Genomic DNA, 19,976 nt, shown 5'->3' with positions numbered 1-19,976 from the left:
ACATACCGATTCATGGCTCCGGAGTGCGAGAGTTTCTACTCTAGTGTTTTACATGGAAAGGTAGTTTTGTGTGAACGGGCATACGAATGGACAATGTGGATGAGCGGGCCCCGGAGTTCTTTGCACGGTTGCATGAGATAGGCTGGAATTGCTTCATTAATGAGCCCGACAAGAGATGGTTAAAGGATTTCTATGCTAACTTGCAATGAGTAAACATGTCCGCTATGAATCCCGTGATCAAACTTCGGGAGGAAATGGTGAAAATTGGTGCTGAAGATATCAATGGTTACTACAACTTGAAAAATCACCCCGTGGGTGACATGCAGGGTAAAGAAGTTTGTGATAATGGATCTTGGCTATTCTCCAAATTGGTTACGGAGGAGGATAGAGGGCAAATTGACTGGGGGAATAAGAAACAGGGAATCACAAATGCTCACTTTACTACTGAACCAGGAGGTGGCTGAATATCATCATTCGCCGTGTGAGGCCTCCTAGTAATACTTCAGTTTTTACTTACACTCGGGCACTTATGGTTGCTTGTATCTGGATGACGTTCCAGTGAACGTGGGTTATCACATTGTGCAGGAGTGGAAAGAGTATGTGGAAAAACCTAGTTCGAGTCTGATGTTTCCTTCGTTGATCACCGCTTTATGCAAGAAAGCGGATGTTCTTAGTACTGAAGCTGATGAGATGGTTCATCTTGACGCTTCTTCCAATCCTTTAAGGAGGACGGGTGCTAGTTCTGCTAGCTGGAGCAAGAAGAAGAGAAAGGTTGAGTCAAGCCTAAGAGAGGGTGAGAGGGGTGTTGATACCTCGCAGCCACCGAGGCCATTCGAGAGTCTGAGCTTGCAGTTAGAAGACATTAATGGGTCAATTTCTGGGCTTTCCAAGCCCCCTACCGAGGCAGGTCCATCAGGGACTGTTGCAGGTTACTTCACTCGGGAAAATGTGAATATTTAGAGGACCAAAAGGCGATAAAGACCACGATCTCCACTCTTGAGAAGGCCTACAGTTCCCTGGCTAAGGCTCATGGTACACTCCGCCTGGACCTTGATAAGGAAAACAAAAAGGGCAAGTCCCGGGGCAAGTTACTGATTCGGATCTGGAGAGGTGTCAAGGGATTGTTCAAGAAAATACATCTGGGTGTTCGGCTTCCAGTCGAGGATAGGGATGATGATGAGCGGTACTCCTTCTTGAGCGAGTCAGAGAGTGATGGTGGTGATGGCAGCGAGGGTGGCCACAATAGCTCGGATTCGAGTGATAAGGCTACCAGTCATGGGCAGCAGTAGGGGTTCTTCCCCAGTAGATGATCTAACACTTGTCGGGCTTTTATTACAGTCTTAGGATGGTTTTATGGTTTTTAGATATTTCAGACATTTGGATGCTTGTTTTTCGTTTTGGTTGTTGTTTTTGATTTGTTGGATGATGATATTGTGCCCTTGTCGGGCTTGATTTTTATGCTGATGTTTTTGGAATGAATGTGCACTGTTTCTCTGGAATAATTGATATTAGAACAGGTTGGAAAAATTAGACAGAACATCACTGGTTTCTACCCAATGATTCGCCATGGCAGATAAGAGTATTGTCGTGGCAGTTGCGCTATGGCGAACAAAACTTCGCGATGGCGGAAGTCTAAGAATGGTCAAGGATCGTTGTGGCGGACGTGCTCCCGCCATGGCGATAACTAAGCCAAGAATATATTGCTAAGTGTGAAAACTTTCTGACATTATAAGACTAACTCAATCTACTATAAACACATAATCAAATACACACAAAATAATCGAAACACAGTACACTAGATATCAATTGGAATCGACTATATACCAATTGGATTCAACCCGATATCAATTTAAAAGAAGTGGCACAGTGGGAATGAAAGAGGTGGAAACTTCCTAAATGCCCTATAGCCTCTCGCGGATAGGTATGGACGGCCATGTAACATTCCACGAGACTCTACTGGACACTACTCTTGTACTTGTGAGATCGGTAAAACTAAAGCTCTGATACCAACTGTCACGACCCAAATTACGGATTGTGCGGGCACCTACCTTATCCCACCTGGTAGGTGAACCCTGCACAACTAACCCGTCAACAAAACATCCAATAGAATAAACTACTAAGTAAATACGTAACGGTAAGAGAGAAACATGAAAAGAACTTCTCTTATTTAAATAACAACTCCCAAAATCGGGTCTAGCCTTATACAAGAATTTCTACAATAACATGAAAGATATTACAAATGAAATCAAACAGCTTCTGTTTTAGAATAAGAATATACAGGAAGCTTTAGGATGGCATCCACTAACTCCAGCTAACGAAACCTCGAGCAATAATATGAAACATATCTACAACCCCAAAAGAGTGCAGCAAGAGTAGTATCAGTAAACCACACGTACTGGTAAGTATCATAGGCTGACTAAGATTAGTTCACGCATAAAAGTACAGCATCAATCAAGATAAACAGGCAGGTACAATTATCTACACATTCACAATCCATAGCCTATAGCAAAACATCTACTCCTAAGTATACCAAATTCCCCTCGTACTAATGAGAGAACCAAGAATCAAACCAACAACGACTCGCTCATTTCACACAACCTTAACCACTAAATTATCTCTCTCAATTACTATAATACAGGGATAATAAACGGAGATAGACAATTAGGCATACAATAACCAATCATAGCCTAAGGTGAAGCGTCTAAACCATCAGTCTTTCAAATCTCAACTATTCATGAACCAACAAAACATAATCACAACAACACCCAAGAAATCAAATCATATGATTAAGATGATATCATATGCAATGCAAACAAGTAATAAATAACTCCACCGTACACTCATGGTAAAGGCCTTGTTCGTATAATAGTCATGACCCGCGGGGGACCCATAGTGTCCACTCACTCCGGAACACACCCGGATCACAAGTTCACAATGAGGCCACATCCTCACCCCTTGTCAAATGTGCCTTATATATATTTCTGTATACAAGATGAATCTCAAGATATGGTTTAAGTCTAGAATCCCAATATGAACACCAACTCAAAAGTAAGCACGATAAATCAATGCGATCAAATGTTAATGAAAGTACGAGTCACAATGTCACAAGCCATATCAATACTTAAATAAATTTGCTCAACCATAGAATGAATCATACAAACCATCTCAATCAACCTAAGGAGTCTATATCAACCCTTTCCTTCCAAAACACAAGAAATACACCTCATTGGTCAATACATAAAGTACCGGCGACAAGCCCATATAATCAGAAGTCAATACCAACCTGAGAACATATCCAACCCAACATCGTGTCTGAAGACCTAATCATTCTTTCTCCCATCAATGCTACTTCATATTCAATTCACTAATCAAAGTCTAACTAAAGAAGACTATAACCCACCTCGAATGCAGAATAGGAGTCACAAACTACTCCACACGAGCCTTCTGTCTCCGAAGTGCCTCAGAATGATGGTAGTCTAAAAAATATAGATTTCTAAGTAAGCAAAAGGCCACAACAACCAACTAATCGGAAAAGAATCGATTCGGAAAGGTTAATCAAAATACCCAAAATACCCCTAACGAGACACGAGGGAAAAACGAGAAATTAAGGGTGAAAATACACTACCCAAAGTCTCACTAGCCATTACCCTTATTTATGAGCGGTCCTAATCTTAAGAGGTTCCTCAATTTCAACATTTAGACCAAATCCCCAAATTAGAAGAACCCTAAAGCGTGGATTGATTTTAGAAACCAAAGAGAAGATTCAAGCCTAGAATTTAATAACCCAATGATTATGTAGAAGAAAATCAGTAATTTAACTTAATTTAAATCGATTAAGAATGATTAGTGACCGACCTTAGGGTGTATAGACTCATCTTTCCCAACCCCTCATATATCAACCTACCAAAGGAGCTTACTACAAATAAAATGCAAGATTAAAGAAAAGGGAACTTACCCCCAAGAATGGTCCTATCAAAGCACCTTTAGAATCTGCCCCCATCAGCTATAGGACTTAGGTTTTGGAAAATGCGTAAAAAGAGTTCGAGGTTGGGAATAAAATAGGAAATATGGTCACGGTGTTCTGCCATGGCGGAAAGATGATCGCTGTGGCGGAAGCGCTATGGCGATTGACAGTCCTGTCGTAGAGGACTTGTTTAGTGATCTCCAATGTCCATTTTGGCGGACACACACTCGCCATGGCAAGCTCACCTACCGCCGTGGCAATTGGACTGCCCTAAGAAAACCTAGAATTTCTCCCCAATGCAGTTTAAAGAAAAATTTCAACTAGAAGCTTATGTGAAAATCGTCGTTACGAGCCTTTACAAGGATTGCTTTTAGGGAAAGGTTTTAGGGAAAGGTCTGAAAATACTCGTAACAATCAAACAGGTCGTTACAAACTCTAACATCTTAACCAACTAGGCTAGTTACACTCTTCAAACTAACCATGGTAGCTTGTACACTCTTTCTACTTGCCAACACTCCTCCTCAAGCTCATGGTTGGTACAGATTGATCATTCCAAGCTTGCTAAGCAGATACTGGTGTTGAGCTTTTCCAAGGCCTTTTGTAAGAAAGTGTGCTAACTGATCTTTAGTGTTAACATATTCAGTTTTCAGTTTTCCTTGAGATATTCTTTCTTTAACAAAATGGCAGTCAATGTCTATGTGTTTAGTTCTTTCATGAAATATTGGATTGGCTGCAATTTGGATTGCAGCCTTGCTATCACACACCATGTTTATTGGTACACTCACTTGTGGTCCAAGTTCTCTAAACAACCCAAGCAGCCAAGTTATTTCAGATACACATGTTGCCATGCTTCTAAACTCAGCTTCTGCTGAGCTTCTTGACACTGTCTCTTATTTCTTGGATTTCTAAGATACTAATGCTCTTCCAAACTTGACCAAGTAGCCTGTAACAGATCTTTTGGTTTCTAAGCAGGCACCCCAGTCTGAGTCACAATAGGCTAAAAGTTTAGTTGTATTTTCTGCTGGCATTAGCAGTCCCAATCCTGGTGCTTCCTTGACATATCTAACTACTCTTAGTGCAGCTTCCGTGTGAGAGATTTTAGAACAGTGCATATATTGACCTAGGACTTGAACTGTAAATGATAAGTTAGGCCTATTCATAGTGAGATATAACAGTCTTCCCATCAACCTTTGATAACTACTAGGATCTTGAATGATCTGATCTTTATTGGTGCTGCCATTAGGAATGCACTAATCATACTGCGGTGAGGTTAGCTTTTGATTTACCTCAAGTGGAGTACCAGCAGTCTTAGCTCCTCCTAGGCTAGATTCTGCTATTAATTCTAGAGCATACTTCGGTTGGGACAATACAATGCCTTTGCTGCATATTCAATTCCTAGAAAGAACTTAAGTTCCCCCACATCTTTGATTTTAAACTTTCTCTGCAAGTCTTTTCTGGTATCACACAATAGTTGCGGATTATTTCCAGTTATCAGTAAGTCATCAACATAAACCAGTACCATTATAATGTTAGTATTTATCTTTTTTGTGAATAGAGAGTAGTCACAGTGACTTTGTTGGAACCCCATGCTTACTAAGGATTCAGTTAACTTCAAATTCCACTACTTAGGAGCTTGTTTAAGACCATATAGTGACTTATCAAGTTTGCAGACTGTATTACTCTCCCCCTGTCTGGCCAACCCATCAGGAACTTGCATGTACACTTCTTCTAACAAATCTCCATTTACAAAAGCATTATAGACATCCATTTGATAGATGAACCATTGCTTAGCAGTAGCTAAAGCCACAATTGATCTTACAGTAACCATTTTAGCAACATGACTGCATGTTTTACCATAATCAAGACCCTCTTTTTGACTATAGCCCTTAGCTACCAACCTGGCCTTGAACCTCTCCACCTCACCATTAGACTTATACTTGATTTTAAAGATCCACCTGCAACTAATGGGTTTCTTTCCAGGTGGTAGGTCAACCAAACTCCAGGTGTTATTATCCTCTAAGGCAGCAATTTCCAACTGCATAGCTTGCACCCACTGAGGATCAAGTGAAGCCTATCTAAAAGAGCTAGGCTCAGTATGAGCAGAATATGCAGAGATTACATATTTATAGGATGGTCAGAGTTGATTGGAAGAAACAAAAGAGGACATAGGATACTGACATCGAGTGTTAATCACATCGTCATGCATCCACAAAGGTGGTTTGCTGGTCTTAGAAGATTTTTTAGTGGAAACAGGATTGGAAGAGGTTGGTGCAAGCTTAGGATTGGGTACAGTATTAAAATTAGGTGCAGGAATAGGATCAGAACTAGCCTGAACTGATGTATCATAAGGTGGAAGTGGTTTGAGCAGGATTTGGAGGACATATAGGATTTAGTGCTTGGAGATCATTAGTAGAAGAAGTAGAATTGTCAAGAGTAGGAGAAGATTGGATATTAGGAGTGTTAGAAGGTGACTCAGACGCATATTGTTCATGCAGTGTTGTAGGTGTCAATGGATTCATAACAGGAAAAATGGGATCGTTAGAAGTTTGCATGTGCTGGAATGGAATATATCTTCATGAAACACAACATTTTTTTAACAAAAAGCAATTTGGAGTATTAATCATACAATACATAGCCCTTTTGACTGGAAGAATATCTAAGTAAAACAGCTGGTGTTGATCTAGGAGAAAGCTTATCTAGGATTTTGGGACAAGTAGCTTAGCAAAAACACCCAAAAACTTTGATATGACTGAGAGATGGTGGATGAGAGTATAACGGCTCAAAGGGTGATTTAAACTTAAGTACTTTAGAAGGGAGTCTGTTAATAAGATACACAGTAGTCAACACACACTCACCCCAAAACCTTAAGGGAATAGAGGCTTGAAACCTGAGTGCCTTTGCCATATCTAAGATAGTTCTGTGTTTTCTTTCAGCAAGTCCACTTTGTTGAGGTGTGTAAACACAAGAGGATTGATGAATTATTCCATTTTCAGCTAGTAGACTTTGACATTCAGAACTAAAAAATTCTCCCCCATTATCTATTCTGATAATCTTGACAGAAGTGGAAAACACATTTTTAACAAGTGCAAGAAACTGGCTAAGTATCACAATAGTATTAGATTTAACAGTGACCAAAAAAATCCAAGTATATCTGGAGTAATCATCAACTAAAGTCACAAATTATCTTTTATTATTGTGAGTAGGAACTCTATAAGGTCCCAAAATATCACAATGCAGTAATTCAAACACATTATGAGACATATGAGTACTGACAAGAAAAGGCAGTTTAAACTGCTTTGCTAGAGGACAAACATTGCAATGTGAATGATCTGCAGATGCTAAGTTCCTAAAGTACTCATGCTTCTTTATTATATCAATGGGAGCATGTCCTAGTCTCTTATGCCACAATGAACTAGACTCAGATACACTAACTGAACTTACAACTTCTGTTACTGATGTTTTAGTAGCTTCTTCTACTGACTACACTAGTGATGGTTGAGTTGATCCTTCCCTCAGTATGTATAATCCACATTCTTATTTATCAATCCCCTTGACCTGTCCAGTGTAAAGATCCTGGAAGATAAATAAATCAGGAAAAAAATGAAGTTGAGCATTTGAGTTCTTTAGTAATCTGAGACACAAATAACAGATTATATTTGAACTCTGGAACAAACAACACATTAGTGATGATTTGATCTTTAAAAATGCTTGATTCTCCAACATGTGACACTGGCACCACATTACCAGTGGGTAAATGCACTTTGTTTCTACTAGACTTTGGAATATATTTGCATTTGTCTAGCATTTTAATTTTTGATGTCATGTGATTAGAAGCTCCAGTATCAACTATCCACTCGTTATCCACATATTTTGACACCAAAGAAGATAGGATACTACCTGCTGCAGCTGGCTTGGCTGAATTTTTTGTTGTTCCACCTTCACTTCCTTTAGACAGCATCTACATGATTTGCTTGTACTGATCTTAAGTGAAGAATGCAGTAGGATCCTATACTTGAGGGGCAAGCATCTGTGCTATAGGCTGGGCAACAACAACTTGATTGGCATATGTTGCATTCGTCTTTTTATATTTCCACCCTAGTGGATAACCAACTATTTTGAAGCATTGATCCTTGGTATGTCCCTTGTACCCACATACTTCATAAATAATGAACTGTTTCTGAGTTTTATTGTGATGATTGCCATAGTGACCATTTCCTGGTCCATTTCCACCTCCTTCTGGTCCAAGACCAATAGTATGACCTCCACCAATTCCATTACCTTTGTGACTAAACATGGTTGTTATTTTCATCATACTAGATCCTATACTGGCATGAGCAACACTAGCTAAATTCCTTTGACCTTCCCGATCAATCATTAGATAACAGGCCTTGTTTAAGTTAGGAGTAGGTGACATCATGAGAATTTGACCTCTGGCCTGTGAGTAGGACTCATTTAATCTCATAAGGAATTGTGGAAGTCTCTGATATTCAAAATGCTCAGAAAATTTCCTTGACTCAGGGCAAGGACAACCAGGACAAGGCATAATTGCATCAAACTCGTTCCAGAGATCACTAAGTTTTGAAAAATAGTCTGAAATGGACATAGTTCCTTGAGTGCATGCATGAATCTCCTTGTGCAGGTGAAACACATGAGATCCGTTAATTTTATCAAATATCTCCTTCAATTCACACCAGACTTTGTGAGCATCACAAGCATACACTACACAACTAAGCAGTCCAGGTTTAACAGCACTCATAATCCATGACAGAACTATAGCATTTACTTTTTCCCATAGATCATGCAAATTTGATGAAATACTATTTTTCGGATACCTTCCATCAACAAAGCCTAATTTTCCTTTACCTAACAATCCAATTCTCATAGATCTACTCCATAAAGCATAATTCTCTGAACCAGTTAATTAAAAAGAGATTAACGTACTACCTGGAGTGTCTATGGATTAAAGATACAGTGGATGTGTATGATCGATAACTGTAACTGATGCATTTGTTCCAGTGCTTCTTGTTCCATTTGTTTCAACATGAGTGTTGTTCATCAACAAAGCCTAATTTTCCTTTACCTAACAATCCAATTCTCATAAATCTACTCCATAAAGCATAATTCTCTGAACCAATTAGTTGAAGAGAGATTAACGTACTACTTGGAGTGTCTGTGGATTGAAGATATGGTAGATGTGTATGATCGATAACTGTAACTGATGCATTTGTTCCAGTGCTTCTTGTTCCATTTGTTTCAACATGAGTGTTGTTCATCAGCACATTTCCAACTCCTAATGACTCAGATGTATCTGTAGTTACATTTGTCATCTTAATTGAATATTGAATGAACTTTGAATACTGAGCCCTAGATTTTGTTTACACCTACTCATGATTCACTTGAATTTGTTATGAATCTAAGTGTATTTTTGGAACCGAAGAAACAATCTAATCACTCGATGTTTAGCCTGTGATCGTGTAAGGCTTTGATACCATGATAACTTCATTAATGGAGATTTGAAGCTAGTCAAGGTGAAGCTTGATGAAGAAGGAAGAAAAGAGAAGGAAATGAGAAAGAAGAGAGAAACGGTTATAGAAAGAGAAAATTTATATATTGTGTTGTAACTAATGAATCATGTGTATTGATATTTTCTTTGATACTAGTATATATACATCATTTATTCTACACATGCTACTTGAGTTAACTAACTCTAACATTTTAACCAACTAGGCTAGTTACACTCCTCAAACTAACCATGGTAGCTTGTCCACTATTTGTACTTGCCAACAACATTTCACCCCTGATACATATTCTGCATATCTTCACAAACTTTGTTAACTCCAGAAGTTATTATTGAATCAACTCTAACCTTTTCTCTAATTGAGCTACCCAGGGATCGTTTTTTAATTAAAAAATTGTGGATATTAATACATGTTAATTACGTTATTAATACTTTACAAATCTATATGTACGAGGACAGCTAGGTGCATCACATTATTCAAATAAAATTATGAACCCCAAAATGTATTTAATGGTTAGTCAAAGCCCTCCAAATAAACACATGGAGATGCATCAAAATCTATCTGTTTTTGCCATTAAAAAAGGAGATATAAGCGGTAAAATTATGTAAGAACTGGTATTTTCTTCGATCTGTTTTTGCCAATCAAAACCACTCCATCTTATACGTGGAACATGTGCTAATTAAGACAATCAATTATATATGTAAGCTAAGAATCGGTTTTTATTACTCTCTTCGATTCATATATATATTATCTGTTTCTTCAAAAGAAGTTTTTACACTCTCATTGAGAAAGATAATCAATAACCCTTAATTATTCTAATTATTTACCTAAATAGTACTCCTTCCATCCCAATTTACATGGGGTTTGACCTATTTAGGGAGTCAAACAGCTCTTTCTTTGACTACGATTTTCTCCAGCTTTTTTCATAAATTGTGAATTATTAATTATGCAGACTTATAATACTTTTTATGTTGTTTTCAAATATGTAGATTTTATTATAAAATACTCGAGGAGTCTATGTTTGAAATTGTAGTCAAGAAAGAGTTGCTTGACTCCCAAATAGATCAACCCTCATATAAATTGGGACGAAGAGAGTACCATTTATCTGTCTTAAACATCTTATTTAATTAACACTACATAAGCTAAAATAGAAGAGTATATTTGAAAATAAGCAATAAATGGTTCTTGATTTTATAGAATGTGAAATATTTTAGAATAACTAAATTTAGAAATGAAATTTGAGACGGAAGGTACTCCCTCCGTCCCAATTATATGACACCAATTGATTTGGTACGGAGTTTAAGAAAAAAATGGAGACTTTTGAAATGTGTGGTTCAAAATAAGCCTTATATAAATGTGTGGTTGTAAATCATTTCATAAAATTAAATTATTTCTAAATATAGAAAGATAACATTCTTTTTTGGACAGACCAAAAAAAAAAATAGTGTCACATAAATTGAGACGGAAGGAGTAGTATAAATAAAGAAAGAAAGAAAGAAAATATAGATGTTGTTTACATTAAAATGCCACATTTCACCACCTGATACACAATTTGCGTATCTTCGCAAACTTTGTTGTCAACACCAAAATCTGCTCTGACCTTTTATAATTGAGCTACCCAACGACCACATTTGTTCTAATTTAAAATTTGTGTATAGTAACTTAATAATTAATTACGTCATAAATCCACATGTACGTTGACTGCGCGGTCCATCACATTATTCAAAATTAAAAACAAAATGAAATAAACTCTCCAAATCAGACACATGGAGAAACATCAAAATCAAAAAGAGTGTTTTTTTTGCTATCATTCTGTCATACAACTTTACTCCACTTTCATGCAACTACGTGGAAACTGACTTCATATTTCATAACTAAGTGCCCATTCCCACTTACTCGTCAATTCAACTATATATTCCTAGTTCCCTCAACCCTCACTTCCATATCCATAACCTTGTCCATATTTTCACTGACAACACAACCTAAAAAAAAAAGATGGAAGATCATCAAGAAAGTACCAATGTACACATGTATAGAGGAGTAAGGAAGAGAAAATGGGGGAAATGGGTGTCTGAGATACGCGAACCAGGGAAGAAAACTCGAATATGGCTGGGGAGTTATGAGACACCAGAGATGGCTGCTGCAGCCTATGATGTTGCTGCATTTCATCTAAAAGGTGAGAGAGCTAAGCTCAATTTCCCCGAATTACTAGATACTTTCCCCAAACCTTTAAGTTCAAGACCTGAAGATGTGCAAATGGCAGCTCATGAAGCAGCAATGAGGTTTGAACAGCCAACTCCGGTGCCACCCGAGGGCGGTGGTGGACCGGTGGGCCCGGTGAGGGTAGGTCTATCGGCGAGTCAAATTCAAGCGATTAATGAATCGCCATTGGACTCGCCAAAAATGTGGATGGAGCAAGCTGGGGATTTATTACTGAGAGATCATGTTAGAGAATACACTAGTCCCTCGTCGTATTCTTTTAATGACCCTATGGTTATGTGTGATGACATTGGTGGGTTTAAGGAGTTGGATGAAATGCAACAATATCATGATTCTATTTGGGATTTTTAATTAGGGGAAAAAATTCCATATGGCCCCTTTAAGTAATTATATTTTAGACAAAATTATTTGGGGCCAATTGAAGAAAAACAAAAGTTTATGCCATTCATCTTTTAGGATATTGAATGGTATAAATTTGTGTGTCTCTTTAATTTATTTTTGTTTAACCCCTTTTCTGCAGAAATAGAGATTCTTTTGTAGAATAAATATTATTATTATATTCTTGAGAAGTCCATGAAGATGGACTAAATCAATATAAAGAGGATAATGGTGGAGCCTATTGAATTTAATTTTGCTTTTCTAGTAGCCTTTATTTCTTTCCTTAATAAACTTTAGTCAAAGAATCTTCATCTATTTTAGAGTTTTTCCCGACATAACTTAGTATATGTTTATGTTGTATGTCCCAGAAAATCACTTGACAAAATTGTAGTGTGAATCTTCCAGAATAGCTGATTCGCGGATTCCATTACATAATTATTTCTAGTTCTTTCTTTAAATTGTGTATAGATTATCTTGTTTAACACTTCAAAGTTTTATATTTCTCTATTTCTGTATTCTGGCAAGAATAACAGAAACTATATATTCACCGAACTTTCATTTCTTAAAAAGGAAGAAGCCCCTCGACATAAATTATTTTCACTGAAGTTTGGGTCTGGGCACTTAGCAATCCCTACTTTCACAAGAAGAAAGAACTATAAACTACCTTGATTAGAACCTCAAAAACTAATTTTTTTGAGAATATACTAATATTCACTAGTAACTTGTGTATGTTGGCCGGAAAGAGAAAACACCAAATGAGGTACATGCTATTTTAAAAAAGGACAAGTACATAGATAGCTATCAGGGTAAAAATATTGGCAAGCGGATGACATAAAATCAAAAGATATAGTGTAGCCAAACTGTATATTATACATAATATAGACATTTATTATACATTTCATATGTATAGTGCATACAAATTGTATGAGCACTGAATATTTATAAATAGTGTATATGTGTTATATACAATGTAAATGCACTTTTCATACAATATATATACATTTTTATCATTACCCACCGTAGCCATTGTAATCCTCCACGTCCCATTTTTCGTATAATTTGTGTATAATAAATGTATAATCAACGTATACTCAATGTATAATGTATACATACTAACTATGCACATATTTACGGTATTATACACTATTTACACAATATATAAATGAAGTAGCACCGAAGAACCGACAAACTTGGCTGGAAAAGATATCTTCTCCGATAGTGACACCACCACTAAACAGCCAGTCGCTCCTCTTCCACCATTGACCACCGAGCACAGCCTGTTTTGATCACCAAGGACACGCTGATACACTCTGGACAACACAACAACGAGCTCAAAAACATAGCACAACTCACAGCCTTCCCGTTCTTTCATCGGTTGCGACAAATAGCCACTGATAATTTGTCGTCGGTCTTACAGGTTATTAGATCCCATTAAAAATGCCAATTGTGAACGACCCACACTCATGAACCCAAGGATGAGGATTGAGAATATTTTGTCTACTAATGAAAGTGCCTTCTTCACATACAGTGTCAGTACATTCAATAGAAATTATTTGGCCTTGAATCAATTCGGTGATTAAAAGATAGCCACAGTGAAGAGGAAGAGGGCAACAGGAAGTGAAGAAGCAGAAACAGTAGTTTAAGGGGCACTATATGTATTAGACCATTTTCAACAATGGTGGTCTCAGTGAAATTTTGAAAAGGGAAATAATTGGCGAAAGAACAAAGAGGAGAAAGTGAGGGATGAAATTTCAGGGTTTGACTATAATTTGTCTTTAATTCGGACCTAAAGTGTATTTTAGTTCAAATAGTCTAAAGTTTGGGTCATTTAAATTGCTGGTAGCCGTACTATATCCTTTTCCCTTTTGAAAAAATGTTACGAAATTTCTCCAAAATAGTTGCAACAGCAGCACCAAATAAGGACAGAGAGCAATAAAAAACAATTGAAGCTACGGGAAATTCACCCAAAAATGAGGTACAGTACTATTTATGATTCGAAAAACTGTAGTTACAAAATTTTATAAAGACCATTGTAGGTATGGACTATGGTAGATTTTTCACAATTCGACAACTTAACAAGTGATAGTATATTGTATTAGATGATGGACAACTTAAAGCATCTGTCTTTGAAAATTATTGAGTTTAAATCTCAGCTAGAAAGGAGGCTTGAGAGTGTTTTAGATATAAATTGCAAGTTGTACCATAATGACATGATTAGTTAAAAGTAAAAAAAAAGCCAACATCTTCATTATGGCCATGTTTTGCACATAACTTGGCCATAAACGTTGATTTTATTGTAAGATTGTTAAAACTTACATGGGAATGGAATGGCTGATTAAGTGGTGAGGTTTTAACTTTTAACTCAAAATGGAATGAATAACATCACTTGTTATTATCATCAATAAAAGTTTTGGGTCAAAACAATTATTGGTCGGATAAAGACCAAAACTGTAAAGTACTTCGTCGGTATGTACTTTGCAAATGAGAAACCAAACTTACCTTACTAATCCAGAGGTGCACTGGGATGAATCACTGAGAATTCGATATATTAGTTCTTCAATACGTAACACATTTTTGTCTGAGAAAAAAATAAATAAACTTTCTCATACTCATATTTACACCAAAGGAATAATTAATAACATGTCATGTGTTTTAAGCATATACTTTTATTACTTGATCATATATAGTTTATTACTGTATTTCAATTTATTATCTACTCACAGTAAAAATATGTGATTTAATGTAAACACTTGGTGTGTCTAAGCTTTTCCAAAACCCACATGTTTTTATATAGACTAGTTTCTGATCATCTATCATACTAACTAAAAGGACTTGACAAAAAGCCTTGTAATTTCAAGATATATTTTGAAATTATCCTTACAAAAATGAATAATGAACGATAAACTTTAAATCTACCATACTAACGTAAAAGATTTGAAAAAACCTTTCTAAAAATCAATTTGCAATATTCTTATAAAAATGAATAATGAGTGAGAAACTTTAAACCTACCATACTTGTAAAAAACTAACCTGCAATATCGTTACAAAAATTAATAACAGACGATAAATAATTATTAAATTTAAACGTTGTTTGTACAGATACGACACCTCTATTGATCTCAATGTTCACATTGGATTTGCTTATTGGCCAGGTGTTCGATCCCCGCTGCATCGACAAGGGGTGGTGGGTTTTAGCACAACACCACCCCACACGCCCGCATCTTGGAGATAGTGTATCGGGCCGGTATTTATCATTGCGTTAGGCTTGGTTGGATACTGCACGATCGGGCCCTTCTGACGACCATGGTCGAGCGATGGAGGCTAGAGACACACACCTTTCTTCTCCACATTAGTGAGACCACGATCACACTATAGGATATGGAGGTCATGTTTGGATGGCGGATAGATGGAGACCCATTGTACAGTCAGCAGAAGTCTCAAGCTAGGACTTTTGCGCGCAGAGTTGACCGGGCTCACCGAATTCCAGCCGCTGAACGCTCATATATCGGGTCACAATCGAATGAGTGTATCTTCCCTGTGCGCACACTTGTATCAGCACACTGTCACAGATAGGGGTGGGCATAGTTTGGGCCAACCCGAAATCCAAACGAAAATATGAGTTTTGAGAATATTTGGTTTGGATTTTTGGATTATAGATTGGTCGTCAGATTTTATTATTAAATTTTTTTGGATATCGGATTTAGTATTTTGTATTTTTGGATATCCAAAAATCCGAAATGTTTATACCTTATATTCAGCCCTACTCATATTATAAGTGGCAAAAACTAATTAGTCTAAAGGTCTAATAGATTAGTACTCTACAGCCCTATCCATTATAATATTAATTCCAATATAGAATTTTATACTAAATTAAATATAATACACAGCTTGCAAAGTTGGAGTTTACTTCACTACTTTAAGAATAAGGCAGCTTCCAATGAAACGGAAGGAATAATATAGAACTGAACTATGTGACTTGATACCTTTTGGTTTAGCGGTAACAATTATTTTCTGAATTCACATATTTGGTTTCACATAATGCTAAGACCTACATATTCAACTATATTTCCTACCTTTTCAAAATTAAAATGATCTTTCATGAAGGGACATTGCTTTGAGGTATTGTGACTTTTTATGATATTGGTTGAAAGAAAACTCGTATAAAGATAAGATCGATCACAAAATGGTATCTTTAATTTGTTGGTTAATTAATAGGATGAACAACTAAAATTTCAATGTGATAAGAAAAGGAAAACACTATTATGCTTATGTTTCTCAAGAGAGTTTGCCATAAATTTGATAAGTGAACTCCCAAATATAGTGTAAATTGTAACAAACCCGACCCTTAATTGTTTGCCCAAGAGGCATGACCCGACACTTTTCTGTGAAAAAAAATTGGCCGTTTTGATCGTTTAAAGCATCAATAGCTAATTTCATTTGGGCAATTCGCAGGAATGCCCTTATTTTGGGGTGGTCTTTAATTTTTGCCCATTAAATTGGTGGTCCTTAATGTTCGTCCTTCGTTAGAACCTCTTGGTTTTGGGTTCGAATCCCCGCTCAGTCAAAAATTAAAAAAACAATCGCCAGAATTTTGCATGATTTGGGCAGAGTTTAAACTCTACCTTAAGGTAGAGTTTTGGCCAAAACTCTGCCTTAAGGGTAGAATTTTACCTTCAGGCAAAATTCTGCCTTAAGGCGGAGTTTTGAAGGCAAAATTCTGCTTCGCGAATCCAAACCTCTGCCTTGCGAAATTCCTTCTTTTTTTTACTAAGCTGGGGTTCGAACCCAGAACAGTCGAAGAGCAAAAATTAAAGACCACCCTAGTGTAGAGAAATATAGCAGAAGAAAGGTAAATCGGGAAGACCTTCTGCTAGCCCAAGATCGTTAACTAAGATCGGAAGATTCAACTAAAGAAGAGGAAGTTTTGGAAAGGAAGTGTTTACTTGAATTGCTTTGAAGTGGGTTGTGTTGGATTAACTTGGCTTGGTTACAAATGACTAAGGCCACCCCTATTTATACTTGTCTAGGGATGGTTCTAGATATACTTCTAGATACATCTATTAGAAAAATCTAGTTACCTTTATCTCCTACCACTACTTTAGAATATCTTGATATTATTCTAGATACAAAAGGATCTAGATAATTCTATCCTCAACTATAAATATCTAAGTGTCTAGAATTTCTAGACATTTCCTAAATACAATATATATCAAAGATATTACATTATAGCTTTCTAGAAACTCTTCTAAATATCTATGATATTTATTCTTCCAAAAAATTACCTTTAATTTTTCACACTCCCCCTTAAAGTAATTTTTTGGAAGCTATCCTGAACTTCTCGCGGAAGAACTCAGACGAAGCTTTTGGGCGTGCCTTGGTGAAGATCTCAGCAATGTTTTCCCGACACTTCTTCCTTCTTCAAATGATGATGGTTTTCCGCTGATAATTGGTCCTACAAAGAAACATGAATACGTCTTGATAAAATTTTCATATCTGTAGCGGGCAGACTTGCCACTATTTCTTTTTGGCCTTTGCAAACCACGTGAATCATCTTCATGCTGAATTTCACATTCTTGAGTTTCCAAACTCTCCCTTTGTCTTAGCTCCTTAACAATTGTGTTATCTGGAGAAGCACCAGAGTCGGTGACGATCTGACCATGAATTTCCTTCAAAGCCTCAATACCAGCATAGGATCCACCACTAGATTCCCTTTCCAGCTCCTCAATAAATTGTTTGGCAGCTTCAGAGCTTCCAAAAATCATACCGTTTGTGTCTCCATATGAAATTGAGCCTTCAATGTCAACCTCTTCCTTTATTTGACCGTCGGCTTCTCCATCGGCTTCCAGTATTTGATATGAGGTAGTAATTGACTCTGATATGGCAGATGATTGACCAGAGACTTCAACTTCCACTAAAACTCCCTCAATGCTTTCTCCGAAATGGTCCCCGTTGCCATATATAGTTTCAGAAACTTCATACTTAGGATCTACTTCAACATCCTCCACGACCAGACTTTTATTACCAATTTCAGGATCTGCTTCGTTGATTTCCTCGATAGCAGCTACCACGTCACCAGTCTGAACGTCTTCAGAATATTCTTGCTTTTTGTTGATGACACCAATGCATTCTTTCTCCACATGATGGACTGTATTATCTCCTGAATCCACGATCCAGTCTTTTTCAAAATTGAGGGAAGCTAAGGCATCTACTGCTCGAGTCTCAGCTACGAAGCACCTTCCCCAGTCTTCTTCTTCTTCTTCAGCAACTTTCTCGACTTGAGCCATATTGCTCTCTTTTGTTCGGCAATATCTTTTTATGTGTCCTATTTGACCACATCGGTAACATTTAATAGACTTCTTACCATAATTAGAAGACTCCTCCTTCTGTCTTGGAGAGCTTGAACCCTCTTGGAATTGAGAATACGCCATCTCTCTTAAGCCACTTTGCTTTTGCCTTATTTAAGATTCCTTCGGTTAGCTGCAAGAGCATTTCCTTCCCCTTCTTTGATCGATACACCAGCCATCTGTTTGGCTAGTAGCTCCTGTGATGACAACAAATTCTCAAACTCCTCCAAGGATGGTTGTTGAGCCCATCCTTGAATTGATGTAACAAAAGGAATATATTCTGACTTCAAACCACGAATGATAGTTCTTCTCATTCGTGCTTCGGAGATAGCCTCGTCTGGATTTAATAAAGAGATTTCTGAACATAAGTTCTTAATCCTCAAAAAGTACTCGGCAATAGAAAGATTACCTTGAGTGGTGTTCGCCAATTCATTCTCCAGTATTTGTAGTCGGGCTTCATCCTTCTTGTTGAACAAACGATCAAGGGTCCTCCAAATTTCATGAGCTGATTTGCACCTTATAATATGATCAAACAAGTTGTGCGAGATGGACCTCTTTAGGATGAACTCCGCCTTCGCATTAATCTGCTTCCACTTCTTGTATGTGCTGCTATTTTCCGGTCCATCAGTAGGAGGACTTGTGTAACTACCATTAACAACATCCCACAAATCCTCTCCCACAAGGTATGACTCCATGCATGTCTTTCATACCTTGTAATTGGACTGATTCAACAACTCCATCCCCAGTCCATTAACACGGCCGCTTAAATCCATTTAGAGAAACCAGTTGAATCTACCACTAATCCGATCTTGAAATAAAATCCAGAAGTCAACTACGGCTATGGCTCTGATACCATGTAGAGAAATATAGCAGCAGAAAGGTAAATCGGGAAGACCTTCTGCTAGCCCAAGATCGTTAACTAAGATCTGAAGATTCAACTAAAGAAGAGGAAGCTTTGGAAAGGAAGTGTTTACTTGAATTGCTTTGAAGTGGGTTGTGTTGGGTTAACTTGGCTTGGTTACAAATGACTAAGGCCACCCCTATTTATACTTGTCTAGGGATGGTTCTAGATATACTTCTAGATACATCTATTAGAAAAATCTAGTTATCTTTATCTCCTACCACTACTCTAGAATATCTTGATATTATTCTAGATACAAAAGGATCTAGATAATTCTATCCTCAACTATAAATATCTAAGTGTCTAGAATTTCTAGACATTTCCTAAATACAATATATATCAAAGATATTACATTATAGCTTTCTAGAAACTCTTCTAAATATCTATGATATTTATTCTTCCAAAAAATTACCTTTAATTTTTCACACCCAGAAGAAGGACAATCCGCGCAAAAAGATAATTTCATTTTCAAACTTGTTATGAATCGTTAATTACAGGGCCTTGTGCCTTATTTAAGTTTACAATTACAAAGCATATAAAATATTTTGACCAAATTTTTTATTAAGTGTGTTTTCTTTTCCACATAAAGAAAATATTTTTTATTAAAGTAGGAAAACAAAATACAAATCTTTGAATGCTCCTCGTACTTT

General features: G+C 37.0%; 2 protein-coding genes across 2 annotated transcripts; one reads left to right on the top strand and one right to left on the bottom strand.

The window, feature by feature from the left end:
* Positions 1-4,869: 4,869 nt before the first annotated feature.
* On the bottom strand, positions 4,870-5,486 carry LOC132607900 (uncharacterized mitochondrial protein AtMg00810-like). The gene is made up of 2 exons (XM_060321978.1): positions 5,335-5,486; positions 4,870-5,197 (listed from the first exon to the last, which is right to left on the bottom strand). Exons 1-2 carry the CDS (start codon positions 5,484-5,486, stop codon positions 4,870-4,872), a joined length of 480 nt encoding a protein of 159 aa, XP_060177961.1.
* Positions 5,487-11,446: 5,960 nt separating this feature from the next.
* Positions 11,447-12,330, top strand: LOC132605111 (ethylene-responsive transcription factor ERF022-like). Its single transcript, XM_060318375.1, has one exon. It carries the CDS (start codon positions 11,479-11,481, stop codon positions 12,052-12,054), a length of 576 nt encoding a protein of 191 aa, XP_060174358.1. The 5' UTR covers positions 11,447-11,478; the 3' UTR covers positions 12,055-12,330.
* Positions 12,331-19,976: the final 7,646 nt, after the last annotated feature.

This window comes from Lycium barbarum, chromosome 8 (genome assembly GCF_019175385.1).
Source record: "Lycium barbarum isolate Lr01 chromosome 8, ASM1917538v2, whole genome shotgun sequence".
In the NCBI taxonomy this organism is placed as follows: domain Eukaryota; kingdom Viridiplantae; phylum Streptophyta; class Magnoliopsida; order Solanales; family Solanaceae; genus Lycium; species Lycium barbarum.
This window is presented reverse-complemented; position numbering and strand designations above follow the sequence as displayed.

Excerpts from the sequence above, each read along its gene's own strand:
- LOC132607900 (XM_060321978.1), bottom strand. The coding sequence starts at position 5,486 with ATGGTACTGGTTTATGTTGATGACTTACTGATAACTGGAAATAATCCG. Across the intron at positions 5,198-5,334 it reads GAATATGCAGCAAAGGCATT|CACCAATAAAGATCAGATCA; the intron begins GTATTGTCCCAA and ends TCCTAATGGCAG.
- LOC132605111 (XM_060318375.1), top strand. The coding sequence starts at position 11,479 with ATGGAAGATCATCAAGAAAGTACCAATGTACACATGTATAGAGGAGTA.